Here is a 20611-nt window from a genome sequence, read left to right as displayed (position 1 = left end):
ACATATAAAAATGCAAATTTTAACTCACCGCAAAAGCTTTCTCAACGTTGGGGACATCACTGAAAGCAATAACTGCAGGTATAATTTTAAGCGCCCTTAGTTCCAATACAGCTGTGTTTATTGAAGTGTCATCTTGGGATGGTCCATTGGCAAAAAAAATCGCAATGTTCCTCATAAGGACTCCGTGTCGGACACGCTTGAAGATATTCCTAGCCACATATCGCATGGCTTCCCCAATGTTTCTCCCAGAGGTTGTCCTTTCAAGTGGGATATTACGAATGGCTTCCAAAAGCAGATTTTCCTTCTTGTAGTCAGGGAAACGAATGAGGTGCTTAACATTATTGCTGTAGGAAACCACTGCCACACGTGCTCCTTTTGGGCAATTACTGTCACTAATTTCCATTTGTTTTACAAGGGAGGTGATAATGTCCTTCATTCTTTGAAATGCAGCTGTCGAAACGGCTTGAGATGTATCAAGAGCAAATACTATTTCACTTGGATATACTGGACATTTAGAAGGACCTTAAATTAAAAGATAAAAACCTTTATATCTTAATCATGCTGATAATATTGATAAATATGTAGTTATGTAAAAAAATGTTTTACCTGAGAAGCACGCTGTAAAGAAAAATAATATCAGTACGTTAAAATAATATGTCCAGCCCCTGTTTATGGTTTGTGAAAGACAAATACTATAATATGGAAGCTGAAATTACTTACGGCAATTTTCTCGCGTAAAATTCACAAGTTCGCAAGTCTGTAAAAACATTAAATATACGATTACAATGTAAGCTGAAATCCATGTGTGTAAGTAGTATTGTACAATTACATTATATATAATGCTAAATAATTATTTGTGATTTGATTTATCTAGTTTAGCTTTTCTTAAAAAAAATATCAGGACTGTTACATTAAACTATTATTTTTTTAATCTCTCAACACTGTTTGATTCCCAATATAGCGTATGTGCACCATGGGCACAAGCATGGTACAGAATGGCAGCTGAAACTAGATTTTCAAAACACATAATTGACACCTAAAAGGATGGCAATGGCTATATGAAGAAACCAGGGTGAATACATAGATAGGGCCTGCAGTATTTTTTCTGTCTTTGATGTTAATCCTTTTTTTAAAGCTCCAACAGTCTAAACTAGGGACAACATAGGTTAGGTTACTGGCTTCTAATCGGCCTATTTATTATAGTTAATTTACATGTCAATTCCACGAAAACAGCTGTTTTCGGGGAATGGACGCATATTTAAGTATTTTCCTAATCAATCAACACTGCATCGCAACAGATATCATAGATATCTGCTGCTTTGCATTTTTGTTCGAAATACAAAGCAATCCCCATAGATGTCTATGGGGACTGCTATATACCGCAATCCAACAACTTTTGAAAATACTTATGATAATGTGGCGTACATAACCGCTTTTAATAGTTTTAACAACTGTTCAGCTCTGCTCTGAAGAGCAGAGCTTTACAGCGCATGTGTGGAGGGATCACGTGATACAGCTCATAATTTATTTGCTATTTGCTGATTGATGATTTAAATAAAAGAAAAACTGAGTAGACAGTATTTACAATTGTATGTTACTTAACACTTTATCTGACAGATTTAAAACTTTAAGATTGGTTCCCTTTTGTTTCTGACTTCTGTGATGTATTTGTAGTCCCCTGATTTTCTAAGTTATTACACTATAATTTAAAATGTTTGTTTAAAAAGTAGAACAAAAGTACATTGCCGAGGGTAGTTATTTTTACATTAAGGGTTACTTGCCGACGTTCCGATTGCTATATTAATGTAATTTTTCCATTTATTATTATTATCTTTAATTTATAAGGCACCACAAAAGGTTTGCAGCACTGAACATGACATATATAAAAAGCAGTGATACATTACATGATACATAAATAGAGCACAATGCAAAAACCAGACATACTGAATAAACAAGTATACAGATAAAATGCAGATCAAATTATTTACGGGGCAGTGAGTGAGAATGATGGTAGTGATGAGCGTTACGTAGGCCTGAGCTTCAGAAAACAAATGTTGAAATGCGGTGCTGCCCCTGTGTATAACCACATTTCAACACCTGTCTAGAGAAGATGCTTCTGGCTCCCCTGCAGTGTTGTGACATCATGATGTCATGACTCCGACCCTGTCAGAGGAGAGGAGCCAAAAGCAACTAGTTCACTAAAGAAGAAAAAAGAAGCAGCGGAGAAGAGTGAAGAAGAAAGAAGATAAGGTAGTTATATATGAAATAACGGGGGAAAACTGGACACAACGGGGGTGGAAAGGGTGCTAAAAGATGGGGCTAAAAGAAGGGGGAAAGGGGCTGTATAAATCATGCTGGAGAGGGGACTGGAGGAAAAGGGACTAAAAGGAAGTGGGGAGAGGAGGCTATATAAATCACGCTGGAGAGAGGGCTAGAGAAAATCGGGAGAAGGGGCTGAAGAACACGGCAGAGAGAAGGCTGGAGATAAGGAGGGTGAGGATGGAAAAAACATGGCAGAAAAGGGGCTGGAGAGGAGGGGAGGATGGATAAAACAGTGGTTAAAGGGGGCTGTAGAAAACAGGGGAGAGGGACCTGGAGAGACAGGGGGTATGGATAAAACAGGAGTTAGAGTAGGCTGTAGAAACAAGGGTAGAGGGGGCTGGAAAGAAAGTGGGGAGGGGGATGGAGAAAACAGAGGAGAGAGGTGGCTGGATAAAATAGGAGGCTAGAGGAGGCTGGAGAGAACAAGGGAGGGATTCAGCAGGCTGCAGGTTGGAGAGAATGGGGATTTTTCTTTGTTTGCCAAAAATATACTGTATGCCACATAAATGCCACAAAACATAAGTAATTAAGTAGAACTATAAAAAATAAATTAGTAATATATTCAAAAGATAATGTATTTATTAGCAATAATAGTCTTTATTAAATGTGTGGGGAATTTGTAAGCTATTAATTTGATTTTGGGACTTGGAGGGAAATAGGTATTTTTATTAAATGCCGAGAAGTACTGTTATTAATTTAATGTCGGTTATGACTGAAGTGAGGGTGCGGTAGGAGTTAGATAATGTCTGTTTATTAAATGGGACTATTATTAATTTACTGTTGGTGCTGCCGTTGGCTGGAGAATATGATGGCTTATTAATGGAAATAGGAAAGCTATTAATTTAATGTTAGGGGTGGTGGGGGAAATAGATCTACATAATAAATAGGGCTGCTATTAATTTAATGTTGGGGCTGGTTGAGAGGAAGGAGGCTTATTTATTAAACGTAAACACTATTAATTTAATGTTGTGCTGGTTAGGGGGAAGGAGGCCTAATTACTAAACATGGGTGCTTTTAATTTAATGTCAGGTCTGTATGGCAGGAAATAGACATATTTATTAAATGGGAATGCTATCCATTAAATTCTGGGGCTGGTTGGGTGGAAGGAAGCCTGTTTATTAAATAACAAAAAGCTATTGATTTAATGCCCGGCTGGTTGAGGGGTAGGGAGGGCTAGATTGTTCACCCCACTTCTCAACTTTCCAAGAGGTGAATAATAACTATCTCTTTTCCAAACAGGAACCCAACAATCCAGGACCCAGCCAAGCAGCAAATGAGCTTAAGATGCCAGTTATACAGGGTTGGAGAACCGCCTCGTATTTGTAAAAGGCTAGGCATGTGCCCCCCCCCCAAAAAAATAAATAAATAGGATGGCTACTTCTCTTGCAGCAGTGCACAACTTTGGAGGCAGACAGTGGTCTATCTTTCCCAGGGCACTAAACCCTCTAGTTATAGCTCTGGTGGCAGAGATGAGGTTGGAGATGTAGGGAGAAGAGGATTGATTAGGAGCTTTGAAGGTGAGGATGAGTAGTCTTAATTTAATCCTGTAGGCCACGGGGAGCCAGTGTAGCGACTGTCAGAGAGGGACAGAAGAGATAGAGTGGTGGGAGAGAAAAATAAGGCAGCATTGAGAATCGACTTAAGAGGAGCAAGGCAAGAGTCAGGCAGCCCAGAGAGAAGGAGGTTGCAGTAATCAGGCAAGAGATTACAAGTGTGTGAATAAGAGTTTTGGTGGCTTCCGTGATGAAAAAGGGCCGTATCTTCGATATATAGGTGGAAGTAGAAGGATTTAGAGAGGGCCAGAATGTGAGATTTGAAGGAGAGGGAGGAGTCGAGGATGACCACAAAGCATCAAACTTGTGAGAGAGAAAGGAGGATAGTATTATTAACAGAGATAGAGAGGGGAGAGGTGAGGAAGCCTGGGCAGGGGGAAGACAATTAGTTCAGTCTTGGAAATATTGAGCTTAAGTAAGCACTGGGACATCCAATGCACTGTTTTAGTTACTTATATGCTAATGATCGAACACTATACACTTGAGAACTGGAAATTGATGCATTGGTATTCTTCTAATTGAATACATTACTTACTCTGAGTGCTAGTGCTAGATCATGCACACTGTTGCTTTTCCCCAATAAATAGTAAGATCACAGTATCTGTTAAAATATTGGAAAGCCTCTTTGAAGTGAAAACATAAAATAATGCATGGAGCCTCCATTCTCCCCTTATTACATATATACCCCCACCATTATTATTATTACTCTCCTCTTTTCATATATGGGAGAGACGCCCAAGCACTACTCCTGCAATTATGCCCAGTAAATCCATAAAAGTTCCCGGTCTGGTTAGGCAGTTACTATTAATTATTCAGTGCATGTCCAACAGAAACTTAAACAAAATGGCACCAGTCACAGCAGGATCAGTTTGTAGAAGAGAAAAAGACAATAGTTATTTTTCATCCAATTGAATTCAGTGTCAAATTTAATCCTATAACCAATGTCTGTAAGCAATTAACGGTCCACCGTAGCCAACCTTATAAATAGCTTCTGCTGCTGCTGCTGATGATGATGATAATGAGCCTTCTAGGGTTGTAGAACAGACTTACACAGAAAAATGACAGTATGTGCTGAGAAACCTATGAATATTTTTCTAAAAATATAGAGCTGTTTTGAGATTCAAGACAAGTCAAAAATAGTATTCTTTACCCTCAAATAAATCAATTATTTGGGGTTATTTTGATAGACTTTAAGGCATTGAGAAGTAAGTTAAATACCCATTTAATGTTGCCTATTGACCCAGTAACAGTATATTTAAAGATGTCACAGATGTATGGAAAAAAGATGAATAAAAATGTGTTGCCCACCGTAAAAGATACTGCTCCCTGCGGTCCTTTAGGGCCCTAAAGACAAAGAGAAAACAAGAGGAGCATTATTTGCAGAAACATGTAAAATATTTTATAAAATACTGTTGGTCTCATAATCATGCTACTTACCCTAGATCCAGGAGGTCCAATGTCTCCAGGACCACCTTTTTCTCCGGTCAGGCCGGGATTAGCCTAAATGTTTTTGAAAAAAAAATAAAAAAAATAATGAACATTCTGCTGTTGTGAACAATATATCCAAACCTTACTGTAGATTTTGCATAAGCATTTGTGTCACATGTCCAAGTGGCACAAAAACTTCGCTCCCCCTCTGACATCACCCACATTTTCCCATACACATGCAGGGAATATTGTATTTAGTTGACATAGCTAATTAGGCGGACAGTGAGTAGTGGTTGCACGTTTGGGAGTTTAGCTTTGTTTCCAGAGTTAGTAACATTTTGAAATATAAAATGTTCCTGTGGTTAACTATTCTATTTACTCATTTAGGGCCTGATTCATTAAGGATCTTAAATGAAGAGGTATCTTATTTCAGTTTCCTGGACAAAACCATGTTACATTGTAAGGGGTGCAAAGTAGTTTTCTGTTTTGCACATAAGTTAAATACTGACTGTTTTTTCATGTAGCACACAAATATCAACTTTAAATTTCAGTGTACAAATAAGCTATCAAGTATTTGTGTGCTACATGAAAAAACAGTCAGTATTTAACTTATGTGCAAAACAGAAATCTACTTTGCACCCCTTGCAATGTAACATGGTTTTGTCCAGGAGACTGAAATAAGATACCTCTTCATTTAAGATCCTTAATGAATCAGGCCCTTAAAGGGTAAAACTATTCTATTTATAGATGTGAGCATGAAACATTTTGGGTAAAAATGCTTCTAATATTCATTTCCTTTTTATAATAGAAAAGTTTAATTCCCAACATCTCCATGCGCATAACAAGAGCTGGCTACCTGTAACTGTCACATGCCTGAGATCAATGGATTGTGAGAAGCATAAGGTAATTGGGCTATTATTTAAATGAATCCTCCATTTGGCCAGTGCATGCTGAAATCCTTATAACCAAAGGAGTGGACCGACATATATGAAGGGGTTGCAAAGTCCTCCATTAATGTCCACATCAAAATATACTACTAGTGGCATTATGTTCCAAATAGTCTTCATGACATTTTACTGAGTCTATCAAACGCCTGCTGGAGGAATTGTGGCCAACCAGGGTCTGTGCTGCATGTCAGCTTTCCTAAACTTGAACCATTTTGCAAGGAATTTATTACCCTAACCACCAATGTTATTAACCCATCTGACTATCCCAGACTTCTCAAAGAACGCCTGCAAGCTGTTCATGCATATCATGAGTGCTGCCACCTGCCAAATAGCAGTCTAGTGGAAGAATCCTCTACCTCCTACTATCGTCTCAGTCTGCAACCATGTGTGGCATATGTATCAAATGGAACATTGTTCTTTTGAGAAGATGGAAGTGTACCAATGAAAACAGATTATTGAAAACTCCAGACCAAATGGAAAAAATAATCTGATCCATCTGAGATCCTTTGCACACACCTCCAAGTTAACACAGTTAAATCCAATAATAATAGCTTATCTTACCACACTAAAACACTCACTGGGCAGCCTAATTTTTTGCTATCATTTCACAAAAATCTAATTTGCATAACTGGTCAAAATTTTGCAAAGTATACATAAAGCTGGGTACACACTACCGAAATTTCGACCAACCTTTTATGCCGAGCGATTTTACATGCGATCGATGGTCCGATTGCTCGGTCTATGGACTGCATACACACTAGCCTTGTTTAGGATGATAAAGGGAAGAGCGGACGTCCCTTTAGCGACTTTTCACAGCCATGTTGTCGTGAGCAATGATTTTAATTTTGTACACACTGCAGCAACATTTGCGGGAAATGTAACGAGATACCAAAGACATTAGCATAAAGGGGCAGAGCTTTCACTATAGTTAACTCCCAAAACAGCATAAAAACAGAAGGCTACACTGTCTCTTCATTCATTCCTATTTGTAAACCTACAATGGCTACAGTAGTACAAGAACAAGCAACTGCACTTTTCCTGCTTGCTGTGGCAAGTTACGGTGGGGGATGGAGATGCTCAAGAAGAATGTACTGCAGTTAATCGAGCAAAGTCATTGAGCCCAAGAGAGATGGAGATGATGGTAAAAGTAATGGACCAGTACGACTACGACTGTCAAAAGCAAAAGTACAGAAAAGTTAATAATAGAAAAGAATTGATAATGCAAAAACTACTGCGATTACTGAAGGAAAAACTTGGAAAGAAAATAAATAAATTCCAAGTCCAGAAGAGGTGGTCGGACCTTGAAAATAAAGAGGCTAGGAGACTGGAGCAAATCCGTAGAAACATTAAAAAAAGTGAGTAGAATGTGTAGTCGTGTAGTGTACCTGTTTGAAGGACTTTATGTATTTCATTCTACTGTCACATGAACCAATGCAAACGCATGATTATTGTTTTGTCAGAAGGAAGAATTAACGGTGAGAAGGCCACTGTAGTTACCACTGATGTAATAACAAGAAAAAATAAATGTGCCAGAGGGACCACAACACAAACTGATCTTGAGTAGTGTGCAAGGTGAGCACATTTCAGGTGTTAGATTAAGACTTTTATTAACTTTATTACAGATATAGAAGCGCAATGGTAAAACATTTTTATTTTCTTGTTTCATAGATACCATCGTCATATCCGATGAAAGTTCGGAAGAAGAAAAAAATGTTGCCAAGCTCAACGATTATTTTAAAGAAATTAAAGGAAATATTGCCAACATCAAGAAAAAAATCAAAAACCTTGATAATACTTTTGATGACATGTATATGCTGTTTGCAACTGTTGTACCACAAACCAGTAGCACCCTTTCAGTGTATAACAATTTTTTTTTTAACGTTTCATATTGTACTATACAAATTTTATATTGTTATTTTTTTTACCTGCAATAAAACTGTTGCATTAACACTGTGTGGTTTATTCACAGTATTTTATAAATATTATTTAATAAAGGTTAATATGACTTTATAACTTTAATAGTTTTTAAACTTTATAAAGGTTAAATGAGAAATGATTGCCAACATAGATGCAAAGGGTAATAACACACATGCTTTATACACGTGTAACGGTCTGCAGCCAGACAGGTGCAATACACAGCGATACAAAACACAAGTCAGTGATGTGCGGATTCCGCACCACGTGGTACTGGTACAGACATCAAAAAATTTACATACACACGCCCCCCAGGTCGAGGAAGTATCGGAGGATTGTCGTGGATCGGTCGGAAGTTTATACACACTACACAATGGAAACGAGATTGGAACGAAAATATTAAACGGTACGACCAACCAAATGAGGCGACAATCATCCAATTGGGCAGACTTTCGACCATCGTGTCACTGCACACACTGACCCGACTTTTGAACGAGCGGTCGTATGTCGGCTGATTCAGTTGATTATTGGACGAAAACCGCGTAGTGTGTACCCAGCTTAAGAAACAGGCAATTTGGTGCTTTAAATGTGCATAATCCTAAATGACTCTCAGCAGCAGTATTCAACTTCATGGAACTCAAAGTGGACCTGCATTTGTTTCAAAATAATGTAGCACAGTCAAACATATTTTAAGTATAATAAATAAATTCTCACCCGTCTGCCTCTTACGCCTTTAGGACCAACATCTCCAGGTTTACCAGGTTCTCCATCTTCTCCCTGTATTTGCAGATCAAATGGTTATTAATTGTATACAGAGTTCTGCCAGCTCAAGGTTTTATAACCATAGACCTGGGTTTACATGATAAATATATTGATTAGAGCTTAATCTTCAGCACAGATGCAAAAGTCTGTTGTATTTCTATATTTTGGAATTTGTGGGCAAAGATATACATGATTAATATATATAACTAGCCACTATATTGACGTCTGCAACTGTCATAGTAATGATAGACAAAGACCCCTTCAAGAGTCCATGGGGCCGATTTACTAAGTTTAAACAAGTGGAGATGTTGCCTATAGCAACCAATCAGTTCTAGCAGTCATTTTGTAGAATGTACTAAATAAATGATAACTAGAATCTGATTGGCTGCTATAGGCAACATCTCCACCTGTTTAAACCCGCAGTTTAGTAAATCTACCCCATAGACTCTTAAAGGGGTCTTTGTCTATCATTACTATGACAGTTGCAGATGTCAATACAGTGGCTAGTTATATATATATTAATCAGAATTTGGAACAACTCTTCCTCTGGTAATCATAAAGCCATACTGAGAGACCATGTAGTTACCAGATTGGATATTTGCAATCGATAAGGCACATATTTACATTGCCTAATACATTTAAGGGATTACCATTATACACAGTGATAAATTGTGGAATGGGAAAATAGTGAGGCAGTACAAGTTGCTCAAGATGACGCTAACAAAATAAAACCATTAAGATCATCATCCTCCTTATGAGAAAAAGTGCAATGTTCTTCATTAATCAAGTGAGTGCACACAAAAAAGGGATATAAAGTCTAGATAATGACATGTATGGGACTGTTCTGAAAACCATTGTTACTCTATTTTTTAAATTTCATATGTAAAGATTTTCAATGCATGTTTGACTACATAATGGTGCCGAGACACTAGTCATATAAGTTATTAAAATAAAAAATTGCATCTGTGGCATTACAACATGGTTTGTCCAGCTGCAAATTTGCATCCATTTCTCCTTACTCTAAATTAAGCCCTACAGGTCTAATTATGGCTCCTGGTGCCATATTCTCTATTATGCCTCTCTCCCTGTCTTCATCAGCTCTCGCTCAACTATCTCTCCTCTTTTTTTCAGTCTCTCTCTCTCCCCTTTTTTGCTGTTTCACTTTATTTTGCAGGTTTTTTGAGGCTGTACACGTTAGAAGGGCCTCAAAGTGCATGAAAACGAGAGATGGTCACTGACCCCTGTGTTTTGGTTTTGTTTTTGTTTTTGGATCTGGATTACCTTCGTGTTTTGGTTTTGGTTTTGCAAAACCGCCATTGTGTGTTTTGGTTTTGGTTTTGTTTGGTTTTGTTTTGCTACTTTGTTTGAAAATCAATGTTTTTGGGCCTAAAATAACCAAATTCAGTGCTTCACCTGTTTCTTGGATAAGTAATGTAATTGTAAAGCTAATAAATTATCAAAAAAACAGTTTATTTCCTGGTAGGTAGGCCTTCATTAATTCTACACACAAACCAGATTGTCTTCCTCTCCATCTATGCATATTGGCAATGCAGCCATCGTCTATGGGTGTATATTACACCCTACACTTATAGTTAAATATGTAAAGAAATGGACAAAGGCAGTTTGGTTTCTGTCTCTATAGGCCCCCCTCCAGTTGTAGAAAATACAATAAAAATCAGCCGTTATAGACTGTACAATATTATTTGAAATGGACAAAGGCAGTTTGGGGTCAGTCTGTGTATGACACCCTATCCATAATGAGAAATTGCCAAAACAGCAACCTTTCAAGATGGTACGTGATATGGAAATGCCCCTTTCCTCTTTGGGGGTAGATTGAACCCTAGACTTAAATAGAAAGTTTTAAAAAGATGTTATCGTCATCATCTGGATCTTCATCCTCACCCTCATCAGTGTGTACATCATCATCACAGACTATCAATTCATCGCCGCTTGAATCCGCCATTAGAGAACAGTCAGTGCTTGGATGTCTATGATGGTGAAGGCCTTCCTCGTGGAAGATGTAGTTCATTTTTATAAACATCATTTTCTCCACATTTTTGGGAAATAACCTTCTACGGCGATCACTGACTAAGTTCCCGGCTGTACTGAAAACTAGTTCAGAGTATACACTGGAGGGTGGGCAGCTTAGGTATTGCAAAGCAAGTTTGTACATGGGTTTCCAAATGGCCTGCTTTTCCTCCCAGTAAGGAAAGGGACTGTCTGACATTTCCATATCAATTACCTCTTGAAAATAAACCTCCACCATCCTCTGCATGTTTATACTCGTATTGGATGGAGTTATGGGCAAGGTGACACATTTTTTAGAAAAATCCTTCAAACCAGCCCAGATGTTAAATTGTTCTGGTCTGCCCCCTGCGTCTTCCCTGCTTCTTTTTGGGAAATTTAATTTATATAATACGATCAGCAGCAGCTTGAGACTGTGAAAGAGGACACGTCGTCAAGCCGAGGCCCAGTTCAGCGGACAACTTGCTGAGCAATAGCTCCTTGCAAAAGTTCACATCTCGCTCATTTACAAGTAAATACTCAATGTAGGTCTTAAACCTTGGATCAAGCACAGTGGCCAAAACGTACTGATCCGAGTTCAAGATCTTAATAACTCGAGTATCATTGTGAAGCGAATTAAGTACCTGATCGACAAGGCCAACATACTTTGCTGAATTGCTTGCATTCATCTCCTCCTTCAGTTTCTCAAGCTGCTTTTCCAATAGTCTAATTAAAGGAATGACTTGGCTCAAACTAGCAGAGTCTGCACTGACTTCACACATCACAACTTCAAATGGTTTCAGCACCTTGCACAGCACTGAAAGGATTCCCCACTGTGCAAGAGTGAAATACATCCCCCCTCCTTTCCCAATGTCATGACTTGTGCAATATGCTTGGATGGCTTTGCGCTGTTCCTCCATCCTCTGAAGCATGTACAGGGCGGAATTCCACCTAGTTACCACCTCTTGCTTAAGTTGGTGGCAGAGCAAGTTAAACTGCTCTTGGAGCTGCTGCAATCTCCTACATGCTGTGCCTGAATGCCTGAATGCCTGAAATGGCCTGAAATTTTACAGGCCACCGAAAGCATCTCCTGCACCTCATGGTTATTTCATAGGAAGCTCTGCACCACCAAGTTGATGGTGTGAGCAAAACAGGGAATGTACTGGAAATCACCCAGCTGTAATGCTCGCACGATATTGTGGGCGTTATCAGAAATGACATATCCTGGGGAGAGTCCAAGTGGTATAAGCCATGTATCAATCACATCTCTTAGTTTGCGTAACAAATTGTCAGCTGTATGCCTGTTAGTGAAGCCGGTAATACAAAGAGTGGCCTGCCTGTGACAAATGTTACGTAGTGGTGTACATGCTGCTGCTGTTCCTGCTGGTGAAGGTGAATGACCAACCCAGTGGGCTGTCACAGTCATATAGTCTTTGGTTTGGCCACTTCCACTTGTCCACATATCTGTGGTTAAGTGAACAGTGGGCAGAATGGCATTTTTCAGCTCAATCTCTACATTTTTACACACTTTTTGGTATAGTTGTGGAATAGCTTTACAGAAAAAAATGGTGCTGCGATGGAATTCTGTAACGCAGACACAAAACCTCAATTAACTGTGAAAAACCAGCTGTGTTTATTGTGGAGATTGGATGCAGATCTAACACTAACATGGCAGCCATGGCGTCTGTGATTCGCTTGGCGACTGGGTGACTGCTGTCATATTTGCTTCTCCTAGCAAATGATTGTTTCACAGTTAATTGCTGAAATGTGGGACTGCTCATTTTCTAGACCTACCTCTGGGCTGACGATTCACCCCCAGCAGCAGCAACAGCAGCAGCAGTGGGACTAACGCTTTCTTCAGAGGAATCAATTAGAGTGCAGGAGTCATCCAGCCTTAATAAGTGGGATGCAGGGCTAACTCCAAGCGCCAGGGTGTATTTTGTAGCCGTCGGGATGTCGGTGAGCAGAGGGTCTTAGCTGATGATGGAGTGCTGGAATTTTTTTGGGAAGAACTTTCAGCTTTTCCCAACACTTTGCCATGAACTCTAGTTAAATGGAGTAACATAGATGAGGTTCCAAGATGGTTAAGGTCCCTCCCTCGACTGACTGTGGCTTGACATACACTACAAATGACTAGACAATTGTTGTCTGGATTTGGGTACAAATAATTCCACACATAAGAAGTGGATTTTTTTGTTTTATGGCCAGGCATGACAATGGCCTTTTTCTTGTCACGTACCAGAAATGCTGCCACTGGTGCAGGACTTACACAAACAATCTCATCCTCATCAACATCCTCATTAGTGCCCTCGTCGCCTACACAAATCTCCCCCTCATCCTCCTCTAATTCCAAAGTGGCATCCTCAATTGGTGTATCACCGGCTACACTCGGGCTGTTCAGGCACACATCAGCAGAACTGCTGAAAGGGCCCTTCTTTATGGGTACACTAACAGAATGCTCACGATTAGACATCCCACTGTTGGATGGACTCTCCACAGGGATTTGTGTCATTTCTGATTCAGAGCAAACAATATCCTCTAATGCCTTACTGTTATCTTGCAGCTCGGCTTTGACGCGTAACAGTAGTTGTGCACCACTTGTAGGCTCGGTAACATTTTTGGATCTGCCACTAATAGAGAAAGGCGAAGGCCTCATTCTCTCTTTGCCACTGCGTGTGTAGAATGGCATGTTGGCAATTTTTTTTTTTATCGGCAGTTAACTTTTCCTCAGTTACACTTCGTTTTCGCTTCAACATGGTAAAAAAAAATTTGGTGTGTGTTTTCTTGGCTGATTTCAAAAGACGGTGTAGTTTGACATCGCCTTTCCCAGATGACGTACTGGGAACACTACCATCAGGACTGGTGACAGAACCTGGTTGCTCATTTTGCTCATATGTGGACTGCTTTGAAGCCATTCTGAGCCCAAAGCACTTGTAGTGCTACAAATTCTTTTTGACACTGCTACAAAATACGACTTTTTGCACAGCCAGATCAATTTTTGCAAAAGAATGGGGGGCACCCCAAAAGCAAATGGAAGTGCTAAATATATTGTTTTTACAGTGATGCAAAATAGTACTTTTAGCACAGCCAGATACATTTCTGCAAAAGAATGAGGGACACCCAAACAGCACTTGGAGTGCCAGAAACTGAACAAAAACCCTTCTCTCTTCTCCTCTTACTGCTGTAACAATCTTGTAATAAGCTTTCAATGCTGTTGAATACAATCAATCACTGTCCCTGCGCTGATATAGCCAGTGTGACCTAACCCTGCTTTCTCCCTCTGTCAAATGGTGATGGATTGCTGTGGAGGCTGGTATTTATGCTTTTCAAATCTCGCGAGATCCGAGCTCAGAAAAACGAATACGTCACAATGACGTTTTGCCTCGATTTCGAAATCGAATGGACGGGAGAGTACCGAGCGTGCTCGGCTGGGTACTCGGATACCCTAGATTCGGTAGGATTCGGATCTCGGGGAACCGAGCCCGCTCATCTCTAATGAAAACACATGTAAAATTTTAGAAAGCCATTTAGAGTTGGATGCTAGCGCTTTTGTGGATAATATGCATTTTTGTAATGTGCACCAGATTATATTTTTTGTATTACCCGACTTGCATCTCCATACTTCTGGAGAACAGGAACAGGGGATGGAAGTGGTGTACAGGCATAGGTACAGTAAAGTGAAGGTGTGTTCCTGGGGGCATCCTCTCCTTACATGATATTCCCATCATAACACTAACATGAAGGAGCAGCAGTCAGCATTCTCATATGTATGAAGTTGTAGACTGCATCTCCTTTATGTCAGCAGTCTTCATTAAATGTCGGGGTGCCATGGGGCAATAAAAACACCGGATGAATGACATTATGTCCCTCCTTCAGTGATTTAGGCACCCCCTAACCATTAGTGCCCTAAGCAATTGCCTAGGTTCACCTAATGGTAGTGCCATCCCCGATAAGAACTAAACATAAAAGAAAAACATGAATAAAACAATAATCTAGTAGATGAATGTAGCAGGTAGGTCAAAACAGTTTCATTTACCACATTCCACATTATTTCTCCACACAGATGAGGCCATGGTTGGGAATTGAACTCAAGACCCCAGTGCTGTAAGGCAGAAGTGCTAACCAGTAATCCACCATGCTGCCTTGTCCTGAAGCATTAGAGGATGACACATCATATTCATCACCATTTATTTATATAGCACCAGTAATTCCGCAGCACTGTACAGAGAACTCATTCACATCAGTCCCTGCACCCATTAGAGCTTACAGTCTAAATTCTCTAATACAGAGAGAGAGAGAAAGAGAGACCAGGGTCAATTTGATAGCAGCCAATTAACCTACTAATATGTTTTTGGAGTGTGGGAGGAACATGCACCATTGCTTTCTACTGCAAGTCATGTATAAGCATAGCAGTGAATGGCAGCATGAGCATCTCTCTTCCACTTTCTCTATAACATTGCTAATGCAGTGAATGTAATGGAATACACCAATGATTGGTAAATATCTCAATGTGCTTTATCCTGTAATCAAAGAATCCAGAGCACGGCAAATAATCACTGTAGGAGATACTGGGGAGATAAGAGCATGTGCTTCTTTTGGTGGCATTAGGGGTTAAACCCAGCTGAGTGCATTTACAGCAGATTGATAAAGTATGATGTAGAACTAGGATTAGGGTTGAAGCATGGAACTCTCCTATATTGAATTCATCGATGTAACTGCCAGGATAGCAGATGAAGCAACTGCTACATGGTCTGTTGTCTCTCCCTTGAAACTTTGTGGGCCTTTTCCATTTTGCTAAGTAACAAATTTCTAAATACACCCGTCTTTGTCTTCCTGTCATGCCATAAGAGTCTGTTTTACCCATCGTTACTCTCGGAAAATGACCCTTCAAAATAAATCTACAATTTCTGAAATCAATGTAATCAGATCTACATAACTAGTTATCAGCGGTATAAGTTATTAAAATTCTGTTTCTGACTAACACCTATATAGTTCGAGTATACCTTAGTGCCTATTCTGTGCTGTACCATACTGCACACTTGCAAATATTCCACAGCTTCCCCTTTCATTACAATGGAAAAAGTGGTGTGATAATTAGCTATCTAATTTGGGAGTCAATTAACATCAATTATAAAAATTGAAATAAATATACTAACTTTGTCCCTGCAACAATACCATTCATGTTGCTTTGTATCTCCACACTACAACAGCTTGTTTAAACTATGTCCTGTGATGATATTATCTTCTTTTATAAAGGGTGAACGGAATTCACAAATGAAAAGAGTAAATGAGCGACTGGTGTCCTGGCCAATTACTCACTAAATGGAACATTGATTCATATTTCAGCTAAATTATATTTAAATGCTATATGTATTTCTTTTTAACATTTTCTCACTGTTTGTTTGGTTGGGCTAATCTAGCTAACTCCAAAATGTCTGAACATCGGAATATATTTTGATAACAACCACAGATTTTTCTTTTTCTACACCCACCTGCTAATCATTGTTGAAGTAGAGAAACAATGTTTTTCCTACCTGAGGACCAGGATAGCCAGGGAATCCTATGTGGCCCTGCAGAGGTATGGTTTGGATTAGTAATTAATATGAAAACAATTTTACTTTATATTATGCTATAGTTCTTTCCTTCCCACAAAGACAGAGCAACAGGTATCAACAACAGTTCCCTCAAGTTTATGAGAAAATAGCAGTTTCAGAAAAGTGTCAGGAAGGATGCAAATATTCAATGAAACACCAAAAAATGTAAAGCTGGTTTAATTAATCAACACAAATTTCAAGTCAAAAGTTATACATGTGCACAAAATAATTTTGTCCAATGTGTCTGCTTGGTGTGTTGTGTAATAGCCTTGCATTAAATGACATCTAGGGACATTTATGAATATTGTAATAAGTTGATGTTGTCGGTACAAGCCAATCAGATACATTTTTCTAGCTCACTTTAGAAAATATGAGCAAACATCTGATTGGTTACTATAGACAACACCCCCTTTTATCTTTTCTGTTAATTTTCATAACTGTCCACATAGAATGAAGTATACTAAGATATTTACAGATGTAAAATAAGGGGAATTATATTTTAAGCATAATGATGGAAATTTATGAAAAGGGGTGTAAATACAAACTGTGCTGTAATCTATAGCAACTTTCCACTTTCATTCTATAAACTGTACAATATGCTTGGTTGCTATGGGTTACATCTCATTTTGCATGTGCACCAGTTTTTAGAAATATTCCCTAAACCATTGTGCATGAATGTGAGTTGGAGGTGCCATCATTCTGGTGGCCAACCCAATCTCCCTGGTTAAGTTGAATACAACATTTTTGTTCATTTCCTCCATCTCAATTGTTGGTAACATTGCCTTACATTAATGTAATGACATGGAAAATAATAGACAGTTTAAGCAGCCTTTCCAGTAATTTAAAAATAAATCTGGTTCCTGTCTGTGTAGTTTTATGGAGAGGTATAGTAATTCAAATGTTAAGCGGGAAAATGATTATTAGTTGATTTAAATCAACAAACGTAGTTTTATGATGTGAAGACTTAGGAAACTGTGCTGGAACAAGGATTGATTTATAATCTAGTTTACTTTGAGGTCAATTTATCAAAGCTCAAAAAACCTAATGCCGGCAAAAGCAGGTGTTTGTACAGACTATAGGGCTTTATATTTCTCTATATATGAAGAGAGTTACTTCTGACAATAACACCATTACAACCAGCACAATTACTACTGACAATAACACCATTACAGCCAGCAATAACGCTTTTGAATATTCTCTGTTCTTGCTGGTGAAGGTCCCCTCATGCTTTTGCATGGGTGAGCCTATTTATCAAGTGTCGAAGTGGTACTTGGACCACCACAATGCCTGATCTGCTAACTCCATCTCAGGACAGCATTAACAGAAGAGACCACTGAACTATCAAATCAATGATTAAATGAATGAAAACATATTCTGTGGAGGGGGAGATGATGTATATGTCATATCTACCACTATACTTTTATGCATATAAAAGCTTTTTTTTTGCTTTTTTTTCTTCTTTTTTAATAGCAGTGGAACTGGAAGCTCAAACAGATCTTACAGTTTCAAGCGTGGGCCAGTCGCCAATCTTATTGTTCTGGATAGCTATCGCCATCGCAGCTGAGTAGGATTTAGCTGTCAGGGTAATAAAATATCTATACACTTTGGCAAAAATGTATTTTTCTCACTACAGTAAGTGGCAACAAAAAATTCAGCTATTGCAGCGATAAGGTCCTTAATTTCTGATGCAGTCAACCTGTCAAAAAGCAGATAACGTGACCTAATTGTGCAATGTAAGCTCTCGGCATAGTGCAGTTTTTTCTTGGATGTGTTGAATAGTCTGAAGGAGTATTTTTACTGGACAAGAATGGATGAGGTTCAAACAGAGATATAGAGATTAAATATTAATATTATGTTACACAGGCTCCAAAGCTAATAATTGTACAATTATGTAATAAAATAACCACAGAAAGCTAAGCAGAAACACATATTAAAAATATTGCTTCATATTTAAAATACATGCTTAGTGGTTAGGCATATGTGGAAAAAATATGGTGGATGTAACTGACTCACCTTCTGCCCCTTCATACCTGGAGAACCATAGCCATCAGCGCCATCTATACCCTAACAAAATAAAGCACATTTTACAGTATATAAACAAATTCTTACATAGCTGCTTGTTTCCAGTTTAAGTGCGTTTTTTTTTCATGAACACAAACACATTTTCAAGATGGAAAATTACGTGAGTCAAGATTCATAAGAATGCTGCCTATTACGTTGTTAGGAACTACTGACTTCACTGAGGCACAAATCAAAAAACTGCCTCAGTGATGTCATAGATTCCTACCAAAATGATGCTCATGAATGTGGCTCAGCCCAAAGAATTGTTTTCATTATGTGTAGATAATGCATAAACTTCAATGTACAGGGTGATTCAAAAGTCGCAGTACACCCTTTTATTTCAAAAACTCTACAGGAAATTGGGAAACCTGAATACTCCAGTAAGGTATGGGTGACGTGGTCTATCTTTTACGGTATGTACCAAACATGGGCGCCATCTTGAAATCGGCCAATCGGCCCAATTCCTGTAGAGTTTTTGAAATAAAAGGGTGTACTGCAACTTTTGAATCACCCTGTAGATCTTGTTTAAGCATAGACAAAGTAATAAGTTATTTAGTTTGTAAATATACATGTACAAACAAAAAAATTACACTGAACCAACGTTTCAAAAAAAGGAATATAAGAAATAAAAGAAGGAATATAATTTGAAAATTAATACATACTGGAGGACCTCTATGTCCTGGAATTCCCGTGTCACCTTTCTCTCCAGAATCTCCTGGTTCTCCCTAAATTCAGTTAAAAAAAGTAATTAACAAGTTAAAAAAAGAAAGATTGTGAAGATTGCTCAAGAATGTGTCACTAAATAATTCAAGTTGAAAAGCTTAAAATTAGATTTAGAACTTAGGTACAACAGAGCAAACATATTCTTGTCTGCTAATACGCCTAGTTGTCAATATTATATGTCCTTTAATGACATTTAAAGCTGTCCACTTATGCTAGCCACACATGTGGTGTCTGCTGCAATATAGGACATTTAGCCTAATATTGCAGTTTGAGTGGTTTCAAAACAACAAGCATGTTCAATAAGCTCAATAAACTATTCAGTTTATTGTTAAACATATTGGCAACTGTCATCTGAAGATGATAGCAGATAACCGTTATTGGCCTGTGTGTGTGGTCATCTTCCGACCACACTAACAGGCCCAAGATGCCATGTGTGGCTAAATGTGACTCTAACCTCAATGCCGGAGCAGAGAGGCAGAGTCATTCTTTTTGTTGCTGCCATTAGCCCATACCTTTTATTTATCTTCCCAGATGTGCAACTAGAATTATTTGCACCCTAAGCATGGAGTTTTGTAATTACTTCCCACAAGCTGTCCTTTCCCAATGTTACTTGGAAAGAAAATGCATTGAATTTGCACATCACTAGTTCAGCTTTGCAGTGGCATATGGCCCAAATGCATTATTTTGAACACTTGAGACAGGTGTTAGTTATCTAACATGTGAAGTGGGCTGTAATCCACATTGTGATGCACTACAATGCAGATGTCACAACTCCAAATGATTTATTTAAGTGAAAAAATGTGTGATAACAATCTCTTTTATTTGTGCTAATCAATGACTCAGGTGAGATAAATGCTTAAATGATTTCATGATCTACACTGTACATACTTCATATGCAATTCATATTTACAATGCAATAAAAAAATAGCAAAACATTTTATATTTTAAGACATCACCTACCTTTGCCCCTCTAGATCCTGGATTGCCAAGAACACCAGGAGCACCAATACCGCCAGGTGTTCCCTACAATATAAACGTAAAGAAAAACAGATTCAGACGCAAAATAGACACCGTCCAAAACTAGAGTAATGCATGTCCGAATTTTGTCTTCTAATTTTTACCAAAACAATTCATTGACTTAGAGCATGGTTGTACAACCAGCGGCCCGCGGGCCGCATGCGGCCCAGCACGCCTGTAAATGTGGCCCAGAAGGAGTTTTGGTTGTGGCAAGGGGGCAGCACTGTTAATGGAAAAAAAAAAATCCTGCAAAAAAAAAGAAAAGAAAATACTTACCTTGCGGTCA

The 20611-nt window shown here is 38.7% G+C and overlaps 1 protein-coding gene across 5 annotated transcripts in view; it reads right to left on the bottom strand.

Annotated features, from left to right (window-relative positions):
• Window positions 1-20611, bottom strand: part of LOC142158464 (collagen alpha-4(VI) chain-like) — a 180080-nt gene that overhangs the window by 39267 nt on the left and 120202 nt on the right. For all 5 annotated transcript variants that reach the window (XM_075212427.1, XM_075212428.1, XM_075212429.1 and 2 more), the window contains exons 25-34: window positions 20269-20331; window positions 19248-19310; window positions 18538-18588; window positions 16465-16500; window positions 8879-8941; window positions 5313-5375; window positions 5184-5219; window positions 721-757; window positions 607-618; window positions 29-522 (exon numbers count right to left, since the gene is read on the bottom strand). In XM_075212427.1, the coding sequence (XP_075068528.1) occupies window positions 29-522; window positions 607-618; window positions 721-757; window positions 5184-5219; window positions 5313-5375; window positions 8879-8941; window positions 16465-16500; window positions 18538-18588; window positions 19248-19310; window positions 20269-20331 (918 nt within the window). The remainder of the gene's footprint in view (window positions 1-28; window positions 523-606; window positions 619-720; window positions 758-5183; window positions 5220-5312; window positions 5376-8878; window positions 8942-16464; window positions 16501-18537; window positions 18589-19247; window positions 19311-20268; window positions 20332-20611) is intronic.

The sequence above is a fragment of the Mixophyes fleayi genome, chromosome 5 (genome assembly GCF_038048845.1).
Source record: "Mixophyes fleayi isolate aMixFle1 chromosome 5, aMixFle1.hap1, whole genome shotgun sequence".
Classification (NCBI taxonomy): domain Eukaryota; kingdom Metazoa; phylum Chordata; class Amphibia; order Anura; family Limnodynastidae; genus Mixophyes; species Mixophyes fleayi.
Note: the sequence above shows the minus strand (reverse complement) of the source record. Positions and strands in the feature narration are given on the sequence as shown.